The following is a 23,140-nucleotide window of genomic DNA, read 5'->3' on the forward strand; positions in this document are numbered from 1 at the left end:
TGTCATACAAGATCGCTTGCCATTCCTGACTGCTAAGGCCTGTTATTTCATGACTGTCACAGTGTTTATGCTTTGTGTTCCCTGTGGTTTAGAAATCCTATTCTCTGTGATGCCTCTCTTGACTTCTGAGGTAGCATTTATTTTACCACCAGACCTAGAACCTCTTTTTTTTTTTTTTCTTTTTAAGATCTTCTTTACTTGAGAGAGGGAATGCATGCAATCAGAGGAGGAGCAAAGTGGGGGAGGGAAAGAGAGGGGAAAGAATCTTCAGCAGACTCCTTGCTGAGAGCTCAGAGCCTAATGTTGGGCTTGACCCCATGACTCTGAGATGATGACCTGACCTAAAACCAAAAGTCGAATGCTTAACTGACTGAGCCACCCAGGTGCTCCCAGACCTAGAATTTCTTTTCTTTTCTTTTCTTTTCTTTTTTTTTTTTGTTTTTAGACCTAGAATTTCTAACATAATATCAAAATGATTTCAAAAAATTAGTTATTTGTTTATCTCTCCCCAGTAGACTGAAAACATTCTGATCATTGGTTATTTATCTTTACATTTTCACAACCTATACAAGTCCAAGTTTTTAAAAGGTACTCAATAAACATTTAATAAATTAATGAGGTTTTTCCTCTAGTAGAGATAAAGGAGTGTGAACATCAAACCATTGGAACCCTGAGCCCACAGGTGACCTATTGTTTTCAATATTGTTTTCTTACAGAGAGTTTCTTTCTTAATTGACTGATGGAAGGGTAAGTTCCAGGGTTAGTTTCCTTGCCGTTGATTAGGTAATTTATTTTTAACTCTTAGTGTAATTCTTCTGATGGTCAACAAAAACTAGAAATTCTAGATTTTTTGAAGGGATTTTTCTTGTAAGTGATCATTATATTATTGGGCAGTGTTATTTATATAGTAAGTCAGTACTGATGCCTTGTTTGTGTATTTAGGGGTTCCTGTTGTTGGACAGGGGATCAGATGTTGAAAGTTTGGACAAACTCATGAAAACCAAAAATATACCTGAAGCTCACCAAGATGCATTTAAAACTGGTTTTGCAGAGGGTTTTCTGAAAGCTCAAGCCCTAATGCAAAAAACCAATGGTAAGTTGATTAGACACCATCCATATTGGGGAAGAATACCTAAAAGGAAGTCAGAGTCCTACCTTTAAGTGGTTACACATACTTTTTCCAACACATATGTACCTTTTCATTGGTTATATTCCATTATATTTGTAACTTAAGCTGTGTCAAAATGGAAATACCTGTTGACACTCTCCCTTTTCTCAAATGAGAACCAGAGTCAAGGACAGAAGCATGAGTTCCTTCATGAGGTTTTTGATAACAGGGTGCTGAAAGGAAATCATGGCAACTATATAAAAGAATGTCAGGTTCCAAAATTGCATATGATGGAATATGATTACCATCAATAACCTAATTCTTGCTTTTCGTCAAGGTGTCATTTGTCATTGTTGTTATTTGATTTAATTTTTTTTTTCTTTTCCTCCTCCAGATTCTCTGAGATGAACTCATCTGATTCTCTTTGTTCTGCTGCTGTTTGGCATTTATGGACTCTTAAAAAATCCATTTTTATCTGGTAAAGGCTCTTTTTATTTATCTGACTTTTATTTTTAATCTTTTAAATACTCGACTTTTTTTTCATAGTCTGCCTGAGACAGGAGAGAAGAAGTATTTCCTGTTTTGTTTTTGTTTTTTAAAAGATTTTATTTATTTATTTGACAGAGAGAGACAGATCACAAGTAGGCAGAGAGGCAGGCAGAGAGAGTGGGGAAAGCAGTCTCCCTGCTAAGCGGAGAGCCTGATGGCCTTGATCTCAGGGCCCTGAGACCATGACTTGAGCCTGATGTGGGGCTTGATCCCAGGACCCTGAGAGCATGACTTGAGCTGAAGGCCAAGTGTTCAGGTGCCCCAGCACCTGGGTGTCCCAGCATTTACTGTTCTGGTGCCACCCGGGTGCCCCAGCATTTACTGTTCTGGTGTCTAGGCCTTTCATTCCTAAGTCAACACTTCACAGATTGGTTCAAATTGAGGTGATTTTTTGCATTGAAGTAGAAAAGTTTTAATCTGTTATGGTTACATGCCAACTGCATTATTAGGGCTCATTATATTTACATTGCTTTGTGGGTTACAAGAAAAGTTTCTTTAGACACTGTACAAATTTCAAGTTTTATTTTGAGAAAATAATTAATATTTTGTTAATGTTCCAAGGATTATGTTAGAGCAAAAATGTTAGCTTAGCTTCTGTTAGTGGTTGGTTTTCCAGACTTCTAGAAAGTTAAACCTGTCCCATTATAAAACTTAAAAACATGTAGAATAATTGTATAATAAGAATACAAAGACATACTAATAAATTTATGAAAAATTTATATATAATACATAAGTATATAAAAATTTGGGGCTCCTCGGTGGCTCTGTTGGTTAAGCATCTGCCTTCAGTTCAGGTCATGATCTCAGGGTCCTTGGATCGAGACGTCTGCACCTTCCCCCACTTGTGTGCTTTCTCTCTCCCCATCTCAAATAAAATCTTAAAAAAATATATGTATCTATATATACACACACACACATATATAAATTTAGTATATAATTAAGAATTGCCTCAAGTGATTCTCGTAGTTCTCAGTTTACCAGTCTAAAATGAAGTAATAATGCCCATCCTAAGTAGTTCCTGTTGCTTTCTCAGCTATTCAGTTTTTACCCCGTGTTTTCTATGTTCTTTATGATTGGTTACCTTGAGAGAAAAAACTGATAACAATTAAAGAATAACAGTTGGTCTGGATCAGGACTTCATCCCAGAACTTGCATGTTACCCCAGATATTTTAAGTTTTTGTGGCATCAAAACTTAGATGAGATTTTAACATCCAGGAATATTCTTTTTTTTTTTTTTCTTAGGATTTTATTTATTTGACAGAGAGTGAGTGCAAACATGGGGAGCACCAGGAACAGGGAGAAGCAGGATCCCTATTGAGCAGGGAGCCGGATGTGGGGCTCAGTTTCAGGATCCTGAGGTCATGCTTAACCAACTGAGCCATCCAGGCACCCCCAGAATATTCATTTTATAGCTAGTCACCTTTCGTCTCCTCATTTTCAAAACACAACCAGTGTAGGGACACCATATGATCGATATTGGAGGGGTGGGGTTAGTTCTGGCTATTGTTTTATGTTTCTTAATTTCTTATATTAAACCAAAATATATATCAAAATATGAAGTGCACTGCCTTATAATTTCTTATAAGGTTCACGTGGTTTGGCTATAAATTTAATTTGCATAACTTATAAAGTCTCACTGTGTAGATCCTTAAATAAACAATGTAGTGGGCTAAAACTGTTAGTGTCCAGTGTACATTTGCTCTGCCAACTTGTGTATTCTTAGTATGTTAAGTGTTTTCAGCAAAACTCTAGTTTTGCTTACTGATCTTTTTTTTTTTTGCATCTAAATTTCTGTCTTAAAGACAATATTTTTGTCTTTTTCTCAGGAAATTAGAAATTGCTCTATTTACTCACTTACATCTGTTCAGTAGGGAAGTTTAACCAAAGGGGAGAGGTTTTAAGATAGTTTTGTAATAGTTCTCTGTAGTTGATCTGAAGTGTTTTACTGTCTTTCCAAGTTTTCACTGTCATTCTTAATGATGCCATTACTGATATATATCATCTGAGGGCAAGTAATTACAGTTGCTAGAGGAGGAGGCTGCATGAAAAGTGAAATAATCTTTTAAGGTATACACTTAAAAAAAAACCGCTAGTGCTAGCTTTTATATTGGGTTTAAGGCAGTGTATCTTGAGGTGTGCATCCCTGACCAGTTGTATCAGGATAATTTAGGGTGACGGTTAAAAATGCAAACTGTCCTGGACCTTTTTCTAGAACTACAAACCAGAATTCTGGGCCATGGCCTGGGAACTTGCATTTATACATTTCTCAAGTGATTTTTATGCAGAGTAGAGTTTGAGAATGATTGGTTTAAATTTCTCTTGTTAGATATGATAAGGGAAGAGGGAAATAATTTTTCGTTTAAAAATATTTACTTGACAGATAGAGAGAGAGATCACAAGTAGACAGAGAGGCAGGCAGAGGAGGAGGGGGAAGCAGGCTCCCTTTCTGAGCAGAGAGCCTGATGCGGGGCTCAATCCCAGGACCCTGAGATCATGACCTGGGCCAAAGGCAGAGGCTTAACCCACTGAGCCACACAGGTGCCCCAATTTTTTAATTGGAAGGTGTAAAGATGTTATTTAAGGGGCCCCTGTGTAGCTCAGTTGTTAAGTGTCTGCCTTCAGCTCAGGTCATGATCCCAGAGTCCTGGGATGGAGCCCGCATCAGACGCCCTGCTTGGCGGAAGCCTGTTCCTCCTCTCCCACTCCCCCTACTTGTATTCTCTCTCTTGCTGTATCTCTCTCTGTCAAATAAATAAAATCTTAAAAAAAATATGTCACTTTAATGTGAGTCATTTATTCCTTGAACATGGTCTAGAAATCTGGAAGATGTAGTTTCTTTACTTCACTATGAATTAATGTATGTAAACTTAGATATAATTTTCTATACTTTCTTACATAATATAATATATAATTATAATATAATTATAATAGGGTGGTTGAAATTTTAGGAAACTAACAAATATATAAACAATTATTTTTGTTCTCTTTATTCTGCTTCTGGACAACAGGGCTTGACTCTGCAGTAGATCCCGTCCAGATGAAAAATGTCACCTTTGAACATATTAAAGGAGTAAGTTAAAAAGTTTACCCTGCACTCTTCAAATATTATCTAATTATAAGACCAATATTTGATTTTAAAGGTATAAAATAGAAAATATATATATTGGTCTCTACCTCCAGTTCGAGGCACTAAAACTATTGTAATTCCCTAAATGACAAGAGTACTAAGTGCATCTTTGCTTCTGCAGTTTGGTCTCTGATGCTGATGTCTGACACAGGGCTTCTAAATCCCCAGGAATTTCCTGGGTGATGGCAGTGTCATTTGTATGAGGCCACTCTGGTAGGCTCCTGGGTGGGGCTGGACCCTAGAAAAAACGAAGCTGTGATTAGAACCTTGGAAGTTTTAGCTTCACTGCATATTCTCCAGCCCTCTTTTAGGGATTGGGACAGAAGAAATAAATCTCTGCTGTCATTTCTAACAGAAACTAAACCATGATATTGCATATGAGGAAATAATAATAGAGTGTGCTCAAATGTGATGAAGCATTATAGGAAATATATGGAGCAGCATGAAGAAGACTGAGAGTTTTGAGTGAAAGATCACAATTTTATTTTTATTTATTTATTTTTAAATATTTTATTTATTTATTTGACAGACAAGATCACAAGTAGGCAGAGAGGCAGGCAGAGTGAGAGGAGGAAGCAGGCTCCCTGCTGAGCAAAGAGTCTGATGTGGGGCTCAATCCCAGGACCCTGAGATCATGACCTGAGCCAAAGGCAGATGCTTAACCCACTGAGCCACCGAGGTGCCCCTAAAGATCACAATTTTAAATGGGGATATTCAGTGTCTGATTGACTGAGAAGGTGACATTGAGTGACGATTTGAAGATGATGGAGTAAACCATGCATGTTTTTTTTTTTTTTAAGTTTTATTTTTAAGTGACCTCTACACCCAACACGGGGCTCAACTTGAAACCCTCTACGCCCAATACAGGGCTCAGACGTGCAACCCTGAGATCAAGAATCAGATGCTCTATTGACTGAGACAGCCAGGTGTGCCTAAACCATGTGTGTATTTGAGCAAAGGACACTTCTAGCCAGAGGAAGAGAGAGAGCAAAGATCTTGAGAATTAATGTGCCTGACTTGTTTGATCAGTCAAAAGGCTACTTTAATATGGAGTAGAATGAGAGCACCTACTCTTTCCACACTCTATTCCCTAATAGTCAAGGCTGTGAAAAATATTTATGCATAGATAGGGAACAAAGTATCAGGAGTCACTATGATAATTATATACCAAGTAGTCCTTCCCTTCCCTTGGCAATTTTTTAAAAAGATACTATTTATTTATTTGACAGAGAGAGAGATCACAGTAGGCAGAGAGGCAGGCAGAGAGAGAGGGGAAGCAGACTCCGTGCTGAGCAGAGAGCCGGATGCGGGGCTCAATCCCAGGACCCTGGGGTCATGACCTGCGCCAAAGGCAGAGGCTTTAACCCACTGAGCCACCCAGGCTCCCCTCCCTTGGCAATTTAAACAGCTGTGAACCCTGTCAGAATGCGATAAGAGAATAATTGAGGAAGAGGTTGGTGTGGTGAGTATTTGAAAACTGTTGAGTGCAGAGGGCCCTGCCCATGTTAAGATGCGCCGTCAGCCTGCTCTCCATTGAACCTGTGCTGAGATTATGGTCAGCGAGGCGTTCTTCCTTTCTCCCTGCAGTGTATACACTTCAGTACTCAATAGACTACACATCTTTTGGAATGTGTCCAATTCTGATTATGAAGCTAAAGAAGACGTATAGATAATCTTAGAAAGGGCTCATCCCAAAGTTTGTAGATTATCAAAAATTTTCTGTGCGAATCTAAGCAAATATTATAATTAATGTTACAATTTTATATTGCCACCATCACTATCAAATCTAAATTTATATAGACCAATGTAATTTATAGCATTTACCAAAAGAGGTGGGTCAGTAGGTGGTACCTGTGATCAGTTTTACTGACTCTTAAAGAGCTAGTATAGGAATTTCATTTCCTTACCTAGAATTTCTGGTTCTGTAGAAATGATTTTACGTATAGTTGCCATAAAAATACTAATCAGGGCTTTTATAACTTCATTCATTGTCTTGATCCCTAAACTCCATTCTATAAAGATTTTATATACCTCAGTTGGGAATTTTCTTGACAGAAAGTTTGGGCAGAGAAAATGTAGCTTTAGTAGTAGATGACATCTAATCTGTTTCCCTTTTCCTACAGTTCAAAGTTATTGATTACCTTGACCAAATGTCTTTTGGCCTTCTTTCAGTATATGGATATCTTTGAATATTTAAAAAATGTATTTTAATGGATAAAGGGCTAGATTTCTTTTTATATACTTTTTTTTATTTTTTGGGGGGGATGCTTTTTTTTAATTTTCTAAAATTAAATTTATTTATTTTCAGCATAACAGTATTCATTATTTTTTCACCACACCCAGTGCTCCATGCAATCCGTGCCCTTTAAGATTTTATTTATTTATTCAAGAGAGAGCCTGTGCCAGAGAGCACAAGCAGAGGGAGTGGCAGAGGGAGAGGGAGGAGCAGGCTCCCCGCTGAGCAGAGAGCCTGATGTAGGGCTTGATCCCAGGATCCTGAGATCATGACCTGAGCCAAAGGTAGCTGCTTTACTGACTGAGCCCCCCAGATCTCTTTATAAACATAAATTTTGAAGCTTAGCATTCACACAAAACTGTACAAATCACAAATCTTTACCTCAGTAAGTTTTCACACAGTGAACTCAGTATATTATTGGCACTCAGCTCAAGAAGTGAAATATTACCAGAAACTTCCTAGTGTCCCTTTCTTCCCACCACAAGCGTATCGTTGTTCTGACTCATAACATACATTAATTGGCCTGCATTTGAACTTTACATAAACATGTAATGTATATGGCTTCTTTCATTCAAAGTGATGTTTATGAGATCCATCCATGTTTTTTTTTTTTTTCTTTAAAAAAAATATTTATTTATTTATTTATTTTCAGCGTAACAGTATTCATTGTTTTTGCACCACACCCAATGCTCCATGCAATCCGTGCCCTCTCCAATACCCACCACCTGGTTCCCCCAACCTCCCACCCCCTGCCCCTTCAAAACTCTCAGATTGTTTTTCAGAGTCCATGGTCTCTCATGGTTCACCTCCCCTTCCAATTTCCCTCAACTCCCTTCTCCTCTTTAACTCCCCTTGTCCTCCATGCTATTTTTTATGTTCCACAAATAAGTGAAACCATATAATAATTGACTCTCTCTGCTTGACTTATTTCATTCAGCATAATCTCTTCCAGTCCCGTCCATGTTGAAAGGAAAATATTGAATCCATCCATGTTTTTACATGAAGTTTTACTTCATTCATCCCCATTGCATAGCATTCTGTGAATCACAATATTGTGTATTCTCCATTAGGTAGACATTGGGTTGTTTCTAGTTTTGGCCTAAAGAGTGGTCTTGTGAATATTTATTATGTTTCTTGGTGAACATATGTATGCATTTCTCCTTAGGGATGGACCGAGCCTTACTTACAACTGTTAACTTTACAAACATTTTATAAGGTTTTAATAATTTAATCAGTAACTTTCGAAGACCATTCTAAGCCTAATAAAAAACACTCGTTTACTCTGTAATGATTGTATTCTTCCTAGAGAAAGTCCTAGAAAATGATCAAGGAATCTAAGAGAGTCATGAGTTTAATTCTAGATTTTCATAATGCCCTTCAGCCCAGAGATATTTTATGTTTTGGTATACTTTTTATCAGGTAGTTTCTTTTTAACCCTGACCAGTGTACTTGAGTTCTTTTTTTCCCCACTGAGAACTCTTTAAAGTTGTCTAATACAGGGTTGCAAATTGGCTGCAAGTGTATTATTAAACCAGAGTAATTTAAAATAAATACATAAAAGTACACACATAAATGTGCTTTTAATTTAAATTGATAGCTAACATTTTTTAATGATGTCTGTTGAATTCTTGACAAACCCACAAAAATTTACTGTGCTTGGAGGTAAACTTCCATGGGTAAGGTATCTTCCCTTTACCATGACTTGACATTAAAAAAATACAATAATCCATTGCTGATTTAATTTTTACTGATTTAAATGCTTAAGGTTTAGTTCTTAATGGCTATTTTACAAATAAGTCTTCATTCTGAACATACCATTTATAACCTTTTTTTGAGAGGAAGGGGATTTTGAATTTTATTACAATTTCAGATTTTAAATTGTGAGCATAGTGCAGAGAACTCTCTGTACTCTTAACTAAACTCAGTAGTTTTTTAGCACTTTGTCATTTGCTCACTTGCTTTACATAAATGTATTTTTAAACTGTTTAAGCATAAATCGTAGATATCCTGCTCCTTTAGCCCAAATACATTGTTATGTATATCCTAAAGTATAAGAATATTCTATTACATAACTCCAGTATAGATATTAAAGTCAGGATATTTCACACGGTTCCAGAACTAATTATGAAATTTAGTTATATTCAAATTTCTGCATTTCTCTTATTAATACCTTTTGTAGTGAGGTCTTCCCATCCCGCACCCCAAATCCAGGTTTAAGACTCAATCCAGGTTTACACATTTAGTTTTTCTTTAATCTTTTTTTAAAAAACTATTTTAGAGAGAGAGAGAGCAGGCAGTGGGGAGGGGCAGAGAGAGAGAGAGAATGAGAATCTTCAATCAGACGGATCATGACCTGAATCAGAATCAAGAGTTGCTGCCTAACTGCCTGAGCCACCCAGGCACCCCTTGATTTTTCTTCAATCTGAAAGAGTTGTTTAGCCTATTTATTTATTTACTTATTTATTTATTTGAGAGAGAGTGAGTGAGCACACATGCAAGTGCAGGAGCCGGTGAGGGGGAGGGCAGAGGGAGAGTATCTGAAGCAAATTGTGCACTGAGTGTAGAGCCCCACGCTGGGATCAGTCTCACGACCCTTTCATGAGGTGAGCCGAAGTCTCATGTTTAGCTGATTCAGTCACCCAGTCTCCCCTCCCCTCTCTATTATTATGGGAGTGGGTATGGATCTTCATGACCTTAAAATTTGTGCAATATATATACTAATTTGTGGAATAGTCCTGTTTGTTTTTGATGTTTTCTCTTTTAATTACTGTTGTGATTTATAATTAGAAATACATATTTAGGGGTGCCTGGGTGTCTCAGTGGGTTAAAGCCTCTGCCTTCAGCTCAGTTCATGATCCCAGGGTCCTGGGATCAAGTCCCGCATCAGGCTCTCTGCTCAGCAGGGAGCCTGCTTTCCTTCCTCTCTCTCTGCCTGCCTCTCTGCCTACATGTGATCTCTGTCTGTCAAATAAATAAATAAAATCTAAAAAAAATGAAATACCTATGTAGTCTTAGTCCCATTTCTTATAGTTTTATAGTGATGATAGGAATAGATTTGTCTTCTGTTAATGAGTCAACTCTTACAGCACACCTAAGGTTAGCAGCTGGTTGCCAGGACAATCAACCATGTGATAAGAGGGCTGGAACTTTCCACAAGTTAGTATGTATTCTGCAGTCTTTTGGGGTGAAGTCCTTAACTTACGGTATTTGATGCTATCTCCAGGTGGGTAGCATCAGAATTGATTGGAAAGTTAGGGTGCCCAACTGGTGTTGGAGAATTGTTTCTTGGTGTGAGGGAAAACCATATGCTAGAATTGGGTCCAAGATGGTAATGACTTTGTGGTGTCCCTGGACCAAATGATTATGCTATGCTATAATCACTTACATTAAGCTTTTATGGTTTCCAGTGTTTTGTGGTTAAAATTAGCAGTGTGAGGGCTGGACAAAATGTATGAAAAAGAATGAGAGAAACATGCTTTCAGTTGTCAAATGAGTGAGTCAGAGGAGTAAAAGGCATAGGAAATACTGTCAGTGATACTGTAATAGTGTTGTATGGTGACAGAGGGTAGCTACACTTGTGAGCACAGCATAATGTTTAAACTTGTCATGTTGTACACCTGAAACTAATGTAACTGTGTGTCAATGATACTCAGACATTTTTAATTAAAATGATAAAATCAGCACTGTGATGATCATCTTATTATCTCAAGGCTTTGCCTACATCCTTAATTATCTCTTCAGAATAAAGTCTAGATTTGCTCATTTATTTATTCATTATTCTGGATTCTAATTCTAGAAATGGAATTGGTAAGTTAAAGGTGGCACTCATATTTAAGGTTTGTTTCTATACCGCCCACTATCTCTACTGACCGTGTTCAGCAGTGTATAAAAGTGTTGGTATGAATCTCTGCAAATTTAGGATTCATTTATTAGAATCAGTACTATAACATCAGAAAGTTTAAAGTTTAAAGTCATAGAATAAACACTTTTTCTTTCTAATCACAAGAGATCTTTTACAAAATTATGGGAAAATTCTCAGCTACAAAAATACATTCTACCACTTAAACCAGTTAAGAATGACAATAACATGGCAATACAAGGGGTAGTCTTAGGGGTATTTTTCAACAACTTTCCTTTAAAGATAGTTTTTATGTTAAAATATAGCATTAATTAATAAAGGGTTTTTTACCTTTTTAAATGAAAAATGAAAAGTTGTGGAAACCAGAGAAATCTTTTATTCCAACTTATGAAAAAGTACTGCTGTTATGAAAATTTTTGAACATAGGAAAAGTTACAAAGCTGCGGAAGTGAACTACTTTACCTCTACACCCTTTGTCATGTGTCACCTAAGACTAAGGACATTATCCTGAAGAGAATAATTTATCCTACCAAATAAAATTGAATACTATTTCCCTAATATCTTATACTCCGGAATTTTTTCAAAATTTCCTCAAATGTCCACATCAAATATTCATCAGAGTTTCTGAAATATGTGTTTTATGGAAGAACATTAAGTCAAGGGTTCATGTGTCACATTTGGTTGCTTAATCTTTTAATCTGTGTTTATGTGAATTTTATCTTACTTGTTTAATGACAGATAAGTTTATTATGTTCCATTCTCTCAAGACTTAAATGGTGGAGGGAAATTAGTTTTAAAGAAGTTTCTGAAGAGAATCATTACTAGAGACATATGTTTTGCTTTGTTTCAAAATAATAGTCATGTGCTTTCAACCTCAAAACTATGTATGCATTAATAACTATTTGTTTCATAGGTTCACATCAGGTTTTATTTTTATTTTTTAAGTTGAATCAGTGTATTTGTTTTCTCTTTCAGGAATACTTTTAGTTGGACCACCAGGGACAGGAAAGATGCTTCTTGCTCGAGCTGTGGCTGGAAAAGCTGATGTTCCTTTTTATTATTCTTCTGGATCAGAATTTGATGAAATGTTTGTGAGTGTGGGAGCCAGCCGTATTAGAAATCTATTTAGTACGTTTTAATGTACCTTCCATACAATACGAAATTTTGTTAATTTAAGGGGAAGAGGGATTCTTACCTATTTGTTATTCGATTATGATTGATAGCTGACCTCGCCATTGTGGGGTTTTGGTTTTAGATAATTTAATGTGTGACCTAAAACAGAACTGTACTTTCCCAAATAGAGGAGCTAGAAGTGTTAGGTGAGCTTGGGGCCTGTTGAAAAGCTGGGTTTTCTCTTGTTGTCCTTTTTATCTTATTCATTAATTCAGTAGTATGTAATTAAGGAATAGTTAGCCTCAAATCTGACTTTGGCTTGTACAGTCAGAAGAATGAATACTCGGTTGTTTTTATTATATATAATTTTGTATGGTACAATTTTTTTCCTGAGGCTACCATTCTTAAATCAGTTTTAAGAGAAAGAAAGAGATCTCATTTTTATGGATTTTCTCCTTAATGAATGTCTTTTGTTGCCTTTGACAGTTTTACAGGTTTTTAATACTTACATGATTTTGTTCAAAAAACATTGATTTCATTAAGCTTATTTGTATCTCTTCTCTTTTCCTAGGGGAAGCAAAAGCAAATGCTGCCTGTGTTATATTTATTGATGAATTAGATTCTGTTGGTGGGAAGTGAATTGAGTCTCCAATGCATCCATATTCAAGGCAGACTGTAAATCAGCTTCTTGCTGAAATGGATGGGTAATTGAATCTTCATCTGTCTTTGAGATATGGTAATATATTTGGGAACATTCGAGAAATAGCGGGGCATCTGGCTAAGTCAGTGGAGCATGCAGCTCTTCCTCTCGGAGTTGTACATTTGAGCCCCACGTGGGGTATAGAGATTACTTTCAAATAAAATCTTAAAAAAAAATAGAAAGAAAGAGGAAAAAATGTAGGCAACAGAGTAGTCCCTGTGCATGAAGTTAAGACAAGCTGGATTCTCTGCATTGTGTTCTTTCCATTACTCGTGGGGTGACTGAGGTATCAACCTTTCTTTTCTTTTTTAAATTTATATTTATTTATTTTCAGCATAACAGTATTCATTATTTTTGCTCCACACACAGTGCTCCATGCAATCCGTGCCCCCTATAATACCCACCACCTGGTACCCCGACTTCCCACCCCCCCCGCCCCTTCAAAACCCTCAGATTTTTTTCAGAGTCCATAGTCTCTCATGGTTCACCTCCCCTTCCAATTTCCCCGAACTCCCTTCTCCTCTCTAACTCCCCATGTCCTCCATACTATTTGTTATGCTCCACAAATAAGTGAACCTTTCTCAATTGGTGACTCTATACCTTTTCTCATTGATTGTATCATGACAGGAAAGTGATGATTCCCATTGAGAATACTAGTCTGTTTGGAGACATAAAGAGTGTTTGCTGGTTCCTACAAAATTCGTGACTCGCTTTTAGTGTTGTGGTAGATTAAAAGTTTGCATCAGTTTTTATAATATAAAGAGCAAGAAGTGGGGTTGTTTTGGAAGAAGGAAAGACTTCTTTTTTTTTTTTTAAGATTTTATTTATTTGACAGAGAGAGATCACAAGTAGAGAGGCAGACAAAGAGAGGAGGGAAGCAGGCTCCCTGCTGAGCAGAGAGAACCCAATGTGGGGCTGGATCCCAGGACCCTGAGACCATGACCTGAGCCACCCAGGTATCCCGGAAGGAAAGACTTCTTAAAACCATGTATGACCTTTTGGAACCAAACAGGAAGTCTAGGAGCAAATGATTTGAATTGGTAGGCTTGAGGATAATTTTTCACAAATTAAGTTCCCTAGCCTTTTCTGTCAGGTCATGTCTTCCTAAGTAGAACAAATACCGTGAAGGCATGTAATCATAGATGACTTTGTGATTTATTGTTAGCAGTTTTATTGAGAACTGGCCTAGTAACATTTGTTCTTTTTAAAAAATAATAGGGATATCTTATCACTTTGGGTATAAAAAGGATCAGTCCCTTTTCTTTACTGTTACTAAATTTAATTATAGTTTCGTGTAGAGCATTTTTATATGTATATTGTTTTAATTTTCAGTGAAATGTTACTTTCCTTCTTTTTTACTAGCTTTAAACCCAGTGAAGGAGTTCTAATAGGAGCCACAAGCTTCCCAGAAGTATTCAGTAAGTACATATTAAAAGACCGTTTTTACAAGTACTGATACATACTGAAACGTGGATGAACTTTAAAAGAGAAGGAAGCCCATCACCAAACATCACATATGATCTGTTTATGTGAAATGTCCAGAATCAGCCAATCGGTGGCAACAGAGTGTAGGTAAATGGCTCCCAGAAGGAGGAAAGAATGAAGAGTGACTGTTGGTGGCTATGGGATTTCTATTGGTGTGGGGGAATAAAAATATTTTTAAGTTAGATTGTTGGTAATTGCACAAATCTGACTATATTAAAAACCACTGGATTATCTACTTTGAATTCTGTGATGTGTGAATTAAACTTCAGTAAAGTTGTTAAAAGAATCTTCTTCAACTTTATATCACAAAATTCTGGCGGTGGTGGAGAGCATTTTTAAAATAAAATTTATTGCAGTTTTAAATTTTTTATTTTATCTAAGAAGTTATTCATATTTTAATTTGATCTAATAGTTTTTTGTAATCTTTGCCTAATTCTGTGGTTTAACATTCTATACTTACACCAGTTGTGATAGGAAGCTATCACAGTGTAGCTCTCATAATAGACTGCTGTAGAATTATTGTTCCTAGAGCAATACCTTGCATGCTTTTGTTTATGAGGGTTGCCTGCTATCTATCTCTATCAACCTTTGTTCTGCCTTCTGGCTATTGAAACTGTTACTTGAGCCATGTTTTACAAGGAGTTCTCTGAATATTTATATTCAGAATGCCAGTCTAGGCTGGAATAGGTGATGGGGATTAAGGAGCGCACTTGTGATGAGTAGTGGGTGACGTGTGGAATTGTCGAATCACTGTACTGTACACCTGAAACTAACATAGCACTGTATGTTGGCTGTCCTGGAATTGAAATAAGAAACAAAACTCCTTCCAAGATAATAGTCCTTCACAAATATTTAATGTTAATGGATATGAGAGGCATTAACTTACAACATTTAATCATATTTACTCTTCCAAACATGAAAATATCTATCAAATGATACTAGAGCTTTTATTTTTTATTTAAAAATTTTTTTTTTAATTTTTTAAATTAATTTTCACTGTACTAGAGTTCATTGTTTAGGCACCACACCCAGTGCTCTATGCAATACGTGCCCTACATGATACCCACCACCAGGCTGGCCCAACTCCCCACCCCCCACCCCCTCAAAACCCTCAGAATGTTTTTCAGAGTCCATAGTCTCTCATGGATCATCTCCCCCTCCAATTTCCCTCAACTCCCTTCTCCTCTCCATCTCCCATGTCCTCCATGTTATTTCTTATGCTCCACAAATAAGTGAAACCATATGATAATTGACTCTCTCTGCTTGACTTATTTCACTCAGCATAATCTCTTCCACGCCCATCCATGTTGATACAAAAGTTGGGTATTCATCCTTTCTGATGGAGGCATAATTCTCCATAGTGTATATGGACCACATCTTTATCCATTCATCCATTGAAGGGCATCTTGTTCTTTCCACAGTTTGGTGACCTTGGCCATTGCTGCTATGAACATTGGGGTATAGATGGCCCTTCTTTTCACTACATCTGTATCTTTGGGGTAAATACCCAGTAGTGCAATTGCAGGATCATATGGAAGCTCTATTTTTAATTTCTTAAGGAATCTCCACACTGTTCTCCAAAGTGGCTGTACCAACTTGCATTCCCGTCAACAGTTTAAGAGGGTTCCCCTTTCTCCACATCCTCCCAACACATGTTGTTTCCTGTCTTGTTAATTTTGGCCATTCTAACTGATGTAAGGTGGTATCTCAATGTGTTTTTAATTTGAATCTCCCTGATCGCTAGTGAGGATGAACATTTTTCATGTGTCTTAAAGCAAAAGTATTTTTGTTCTAACAAATGCATTTTTCAGCATTAGGCACTTACGATTTCATAGTGTCAGTAGGTAAAATAATACTAACTTAAAAACCATGAGAGACTCTTAACTATAGGAAACAAACCAAGGGTTTCTGGAAGGGAGGTGGTTGGGGGATGGGGATTAAGGCAGGCACTTGTCCTGATGAGCACTGGGTGTTATACACACTGATGAATTTTTGAACTCTACATCTGAAGCTAATGATATATTGGTATGTTGGTTAATTGAATTTAAGTTAAAAAAACAAAATAGGTAGAAGTATTTAATATATGTATATATACTGAGCTAAAGGAAGATCTATAATCTTAGTAAAAATTTAAAAGCAACATTCAAATTAATAGATATAGTATGATCCAATTCTTACAAATGTAACATAATCTATATATATATTACATATCCTACTTTATGTATTATCTACATATCTGTATAGCTATAGATGATATACGTTTGTACATATAGAAATCAAAGCCTTGGCTATCCAAGTGTGAGTTTGGAATCTTAACTTTTTTTTATATGTCCCCCTATGGCTATCCTTGTCACTGAAAACATGTAATACCTTTGTGATTTAAAAAAGTAATAAAGAAAATATAAATAATTATAAAACTGATAACAAGTGGTAAAAAAAAAAAAAAAGCCTCCATCCAACTTCTGGTTGTTGTTATCTTTTCATCTCGTCTTCAGAGTGTCAGATATGGACCCAAACTCCGTGGTCAATAATCTTCAACAAAGCAGGAAAAAAATGTTTAGTGGAAAAAAAGAAAGTCTCTTCAATAAATGGTGCTGGGACATCTGGTCAGCTATGTACAGAAGAATGAAACTTGATGACTCTCTTATGCCATACACAAATATAAACTCAAACTGAATGAAAGGTCTTAACATGAGGAAGGACTCTATCAATATCCTAAATCAGAACATGTCAAAGTAACCCCTTCGACATCAGCCACAGCAACTTCTTTCAAGACATGTCTCCAAAGGGAAAGGAAACAAAAGCAAAAAAGATTTTTGAGGACTTCCTCAAAATCAAAAGCTTCGTCACAGAAAATGAAACAGTCAACAAAAGTGGGAAGCAACCCACAGAACAGGACAATATATTCACAAACAACAGTACAGACTAAGGACTGATATCCAAGATCTATAAAGAACTCCTCAAACCCCATACACACAAAACAGACAATCAGGTCAAAAACGGGCAGAAGACATGAACAGACACTTCTCCAAAGAAGACATACAAATGGCTAACAGACACATGAGAAAATGTTCATCATCACTAGTCATCAGGGAAATTTAAATCAAAACCACATTGAGATACCACCTTACACCATTAGAATGGCCAAAATTAACAAGACAGTAAACAACTTGTGTTGGAGAGGATGTGGAGAAGGGGGAACCCTCTTACACTTTTGGTGGGAATGCAAGTTGGTACAGCCACCTTGGAAACAGTGTGGAGATTCCTTAAGAAATTAAAAATAGAGCTTCCATATGATCCTGCAATTGCACTACTGGGTATTTACCCCAAAGATACAGATGTAGTGAACAGAAGGGCCATCTGTACCCCAATGTTCATAGCAGCAATGGCCACAGTTGCCAAACTGTGGAAAGAACCAAGATTCCCTTCAATGGACGAATGGATAAAGATGTGGTCCATATACACTATGGAGAATTATGCCTCCACCAGAAAGGATGAATAAGCAAGTTTTGTATCAACATGGATGGGACTGGTAGAGATTATGCTGAGTGAAATAAGTCAAGCAGAGAGAGTCAACTATCATAAGGTTTTGCTTATTTGTGGAGCATAAGGAATAACACGGAGGACATGGGGAGATGGAGAGAAGGGAGTTGAGGGAAATTGGAGGGGGAGATGAACCATGAGAGCTTGAGGACTCTGAGAAACAAACTGAACGTTTTGGAGGGGATGAAGTGGGAGGTTGGGTGAGCTCGGTGGTGGATATTATGGAGGGCATGTATAGCATGGAGCACGGGGTGTGGTGTGTAAACAATGAATCCTGAAACATTGAAAAGAAATTTTAAAAATAAATTTTAAAAATTTAATTTATAGATTAAATAAATGATAAATAAAAAATAATTAAACATAAATAAATTATAAATATAATTGTTATAACCATAAAGGAATTAAATATAAAATAAATTAAACATAATTAAAAATAAATTAAGTTTAGTATTTTTCATTAATAAATCTAAAATTTATTTATTTATAAATTTTTTAATAAACATATAATGTATTTTTATCCCCAGGGGTACAGGTCTGTGAAACGCCAGGTTTATACATTTCACAGCACTCACCATAGCACATACCCTCTCCAATGTCCATAACCCCATCACCCTATCCTTTTCCCCCTACCCCCAGCAATGCTCAGCCCATTTTGTCAGATTGAGTCTTTTATGGTTTGTCTCCCTCCCGATCCCATCTTCTTTCATTTATTCTGTTCCTATCCCCCAAACCCCCCACATTACATCTCTACTTCCTCGTATCAGGGAGATCTATGATAGTTGTCCTTCTCCCATTGACTTATTTCGCTAAGCATAATACCCCCTAGTTCCATCCACGTCGTCACAAACGGCAAGATTTCATTTCTTTTGATGGATGCATAGTAATCCATTGTGTATATATATATACCACATCTTCTTTATCCATTCATCTGTTGATGGACATCTAGGTTCTTTCCATAGTTTGGCTATTGTGGACATTGCTGCTATAAACATTCGGGTGCGCATGTCCCTTTGGAGGACCACGTTTGTATCTTTAAGGTATATACCCAGTAGTGCGATTGCTGGGTCATAGGGTAGCTCTATTTTCTGCTTTTTAAGGAACCTCCATGCTGTTTTCCAGAGTGGTTGCACCAGCTTGCATTCCCACCAACAGAGTAGGAGGGTTCCCCTTTCTCCGCATCCTCGCCAGCATCTGTCATTTCCTGACTTGCTAATTTTAACCATTCTGACTTGTGTGAGGTGGTATCTCACTGTTGTTTTGATTTGTATTTCTCTGATACCGAGTGATGTGGAGCACTTTTTATGTCTGTTGGCCATCTGGATATCTTCTTTGCAGACATGTCTGTTTATGTCCTCTGCCCATTTCTTGATTGGATTATTTGTTCTTTGGGTGTTGAGTTTGATAAGTTCTTTGTAGACTTTAGATACTACCCCTTTATCTGATATGTCATTTGCAAATATTTCCCATTCTGTTAGTTGTCTTTTGGTTTTGTTGACTGTTTCCTTTGCTGTGCAAAAGCTTTTGATCTTGATGATGTCCCAATAGTTCATTTTTGCCCTTGCTTCCCTTGCCTTTGGCGATGTTTCTAGGAAGAAGTTGCTGTGGCTGAGGTCAAAGAGGTTGCTGCCTGTGTTCTCCTCAAGGATTTGGATGGATTCCTTTCTCACATTGAGGTCCTTCATCCATTTTGAGTCTATTTTCATGTGTGGTGTAAGGAAATAGTCCAATTTCATTTTTCTGCATGTGGCTGTCCAATTTTCCGAACACTGTTTGTTGAAGAGGCTGTCTTTTTTCCAGGGGACATTCTTGCCTTCTTTGTTGAAGATTAGTCGACCATAGAGTTGAGGGTCCATTTCTGGGCTCTTTATTCTGTTCCATTGATCTATGTGTCTGTTTTTGTGCCAGTACCATACTGTCTTGATGATGACAGCTTTGTAAGAGAGCTTGAAGTCTGGAATCGTGATGCCACCAACTTTGGCTTTCCTGTTTAATATTCCTTTGGCTATTCGAGGTCTTTTCTGATTCCATATAAATTTTAGGATTATTTGTTCTATTTCTTAGAAAAAAAATGGATGGGATTTTGATAGGGATTGCATTAAATGTGTAGATTGCTTGAGGTAGCATAGACATTTTCACAATATTTGTTCTTCCAATCCATGAGCATGGAATATTTTTCCATTTCTTTGTGTCTTCCTCAATTTCTTTCATGAGTACTTTATAGTTTTCTGAGTATAGGTTTTTTGCCTCTTTGGTTGGGTTTATTTCTAGGTATCTTATGGGTTTGGGTGCAATTATAAATGGGATTGACAAAATTTATCAATTTTCAAAAAATTCCATTTTTAAAAAAGGAATGTTTTCTTGAGAGTATTTGGATACTTCTTGAAGATAAATATAAGTGGTTTTAGATTAATGTAAAATATGAAGTAATAGAAAAAGCACATAAAATGTCACCACTTTGGACCGAAAAGAAGCAAACTGTAAAACAAAACATAGGAAAATATTATGGACCCACTTGAGTAATAAATGCAGCTATTAAATTAAGCTCTAGTATTTTCAAGGATAGGTGAATCAATTTATAAAACCTGATATGTTGGGGCACCTGGGTGGCCCAGTAGGTTAAGTGACTGCCTTCAGCTCAGGTCACGATCCTGGAGTCCCAGGATTGAGTCCCATGTCGGGCTCCCATCTCCATGAGGGAGCTTCTCCCTCTGACATTCTCCCCTCTCATGCTCTTTCTCTCTCAAGTAAAAGTAATTAAAATCTTTTTTTTTTTTTTTTAAAAGCCTGGTATGTTTCCTCTAATAGGGGTAGCTTTTATAGATGTACATATAATACTAAATACTTAAGTATAAAGTATTTCAAGATGAAATTCAGAAAACAAAATGTTTTCTGAATGTTTTCAGTTGTGCTTAGGCTAGTAACAGTTTAGGTCATAATTTGAAGATTTATAAATCATGTCTGGCAACTCTGCATTTCTTTATTTTTCACAAAGTTATTTAAATTTAAGAACTTTTGTGATGTGTCTCAATGGGATTTTAATGATCTATTTAATGGCAATTTTGGTTTTCCTTTAGAAAAAGTAAGTTTATTTTGTAGTTACAGTGATATAAATATTTTAAGTTCTAGTTCAGGATAGTTGTTTTCTTTTTTCTTTTGGAATATGAGTCATTTGTGAAGAGTTGTTTTGGAATTTTAATATTGTGTTCATCTACGTAGCTGTGGATCCAGAAATTGTAGCTCGAGGTACTGTTGGCTTTTCTGGAGCAGAGTTGGAGAATCTTGTGAACCAGTCTGCATTCAAGGCAGCTCTTGATGGAAAAGAAATGGTTACCATGAAGGAACTAGAGTTTTCCAAAGATAAAATTCTAATGGGTAGGTTTTTTCTCTTTTTCATTTTCCCTGTCTTATACTGTTCATTATGTTAGAGAATAAATTCTTTTTGAGAAAAATGTTATAAGAAAGAAAGGAATAGGAGCAAGAAAATATTTACTCAAAAGTAGCCACACAACTGGGCCTCTTGCAGAACAAATACAGTTTATATGATTATACAGTTTGGCGGCAGGGGGTACCCATGTGTTTACTCTTGTCTGGTATAGCTGATAAAAGAATACTTGTACTGATAAAAGAAAAATTTTGCTAGTTTTCAGGATTTGATTTTAAATATTGAATGAACTTCAGGACAATTTTGTTGTGACATTTCTTGTTTAACTGTATTTTCTGAAAATAGGATTAAACTTTCCTGGTTGATAGTAAGGAGTAAGAGGACAGCTCTTACAAATTTGGTTGTCAGCTGGCAAGTTATTTTGGTTAAAAATAACTTATTAATGATATTAAGTCATGTCACTCTAAGAATTACTTAAAGGCAAGTGGGCTTCATTCATCTAAATATACCTTCCTAATGGGATAATTTTATTCAATTAAATTTTTATCCTTAGGGCCTGACCGTAGAAGCATGGAAATTGACAATAAAAACAAAACCATCACAGCATATCATGAATCCGGTCATGCTATTATTGCATATTACACTAATCATGCAATGCCTATCAACAAATCTCTGATCATGCCAAGAGGGCCAACATCTGGACATGTATCTTGTTTTTTTTTCTTTTCCTTCAAATAACACTCTCCAAAACCTGTAGGGAGCTGTTGAGGAAAATATTTAAAAAGAAAATTCAACTAAGTTCTAAGTTTGCTGATAACTTTCTTCTTTAACATTCTGAACCATTGTGAGATCAGAGATACTCATGAACTTATATGCTAATAATGAATATTAATAATTCAAATATTATATATCTACATGATGAAATTTAAGTCTTGAATGACATGACAACAAAGTATCATTCTTAAATATGTCACTGCTTTTTTCCCTCCACAAAGAAACTAGGTTAGTGGTTCCTTTTCTCACTGAGTACAAGTTTCATTTTCTTATCTTTCTAATGATAGACATTTTAAGCCCTTTTCAGCACCTGGGTACAAGTCCATCCTATTGCAGCATTATCCTGTTGCAGGGTTATAGAGCTATGACATGTAAAATGAACTTTTGCTCTATAAGGAATTTTTCTTCCTTTGTATAATGCCAGTTTTGTCATTAGTCTCCTGATACCAACTCTACTAAATGTCTTTGAGCTGTCAGCATCATGACATTAAGTGCTATAGCAAGAGCCAGATGATAATTCTGATCATTAATGTAAATATTTCCAACTGTGTCTGGAGTTTTTCTTTGTTTCCAATTGTCCAGGTGTCCCTCTTGCCTGAGAATGACAGACGGAATGAAACTAGAGCTCAGCTGCTTGTGCAGATGGATGTTAGTATGGGAAGAAGAGTGGCTGAGGAGATTATTTTTGGAACTGACCATATCACAACAGGTTGGCTGTAAAGAATGGCTTTAGTTCAGATTGTGCTTGCTGATATAAAAATATTTTAAAATATTCAGTCTGTATATATTTTTAAATTTTAGGTGCTTCCAGTGATTTTGATATTGCAACCAAAATTGCAAAGCAGATGGTTACCAAATTTGGAATGAGCGAAAAGGGAATAGCTAATTTTACCCCTCCCTCATGTATCAAATGATGATTTGACAAGTGTCTCCTTATGAGACAGGGTTCTTTTTTTATTCTTAAGACTTTTTTTTTTTAAACTGGAGAGAGTGAGTATGAGAAGGGAGATGGTCAGAAGGAGAAGCAGACTCCCAGCTGAGCAGGGAACCCAGTGCAGGACTTGATCCTAGGACTCTGACACCATGACCGGAGCTGCAGTGAGTCTCTTAACCCACTGAGCTACCCCAGGCACCTTAGGAGAGAGGTTTCTTATTATAAACTGGTAACATTTACTTTCCCTCTGTCTCATTTCGAGTAGATTTGTCACAGCTCATTCTAAACTTTTTTTTTTTTTTTGAGTGCTAAAGTATAGTATTCACTTT

The 23,140-nt window shown here is 36.5% G+C and overlaps 3 protein-coding genes across 10 annotated transcripts in view; all 3 read left to right on the forward strand.

Annotated features, from left to right (window-relative positions):
* The window catches only part of LOC116594363 (ankyrin repeat domain-containing protein 26-like), a 636,289-nt gene that overhangs the window by 204,541 nt on the left and 408,608 nt on the right, over positions 1–23,140 (forward strand). The window lies entirely within an intron of this gene.
* LOC116594374 overlaps positions 1–23,140 on the forward strand; it is a 53,492-nt gene that overhangs the window by 26,696 nt on the left and 3,656 nt on the right. The window contains exons 3-5 of one of the 2 annotated variants that reach the window (XM_032349719.1): positions 943–1,093; positions 1,503–1,586; positions 11,856–11,971. In XM_032349719.1, the coding sequence (XP_032205610.1) occupies positions 943–1,093; positions 1,503–1,516 (165 nt within the window). In that variant the 3' untranslated portion in view covers positions 1,517–1,586; positions 11,856–11,971. Of the gene's footprint in view, positions 1–942; positions 1,094–1,502; positions 1,587–4,648; positions 4,665–11,855; positions 11,972–23,140 lie in introns of those variants that run through there. The other variant, XM_032349720.1, reaches the window with a different exon arrangement.
* Positions 8,694–22,828, forward strand: LOC116592422 (ATP-dependent zinc metalloprotease YME1L1-like). Its single transcript, XM_032345627.1, is given in 8 exon segments — positions 8,694–8,697; positions 11,856–12,008; positions 12,565–12,697; positions 14,056–14,111; positions 20,938–21,093; positions 21,657–21,808; positions 22,460–22,586; positions 22,679–22,828. Coding segments are annotated over 8 exon segments (894 nt in total). The 3' UTR covers positions 22,792–22,828.

This window comes from Mustela erminea, chromosome 6, assembly GCF_009829155.1.
Source record: "Mustela erminea isolate mMusErm1 chromosome 6, mMusErm1.Pri, whole genome shotgun sequence".
Taxonomy (NCBI): domain Eukaryota; kingdom Metazoa; phylum Chordata; class Mammalia; order Carnivora; family Mustelidae; genus Mustela; species Mustela erminea.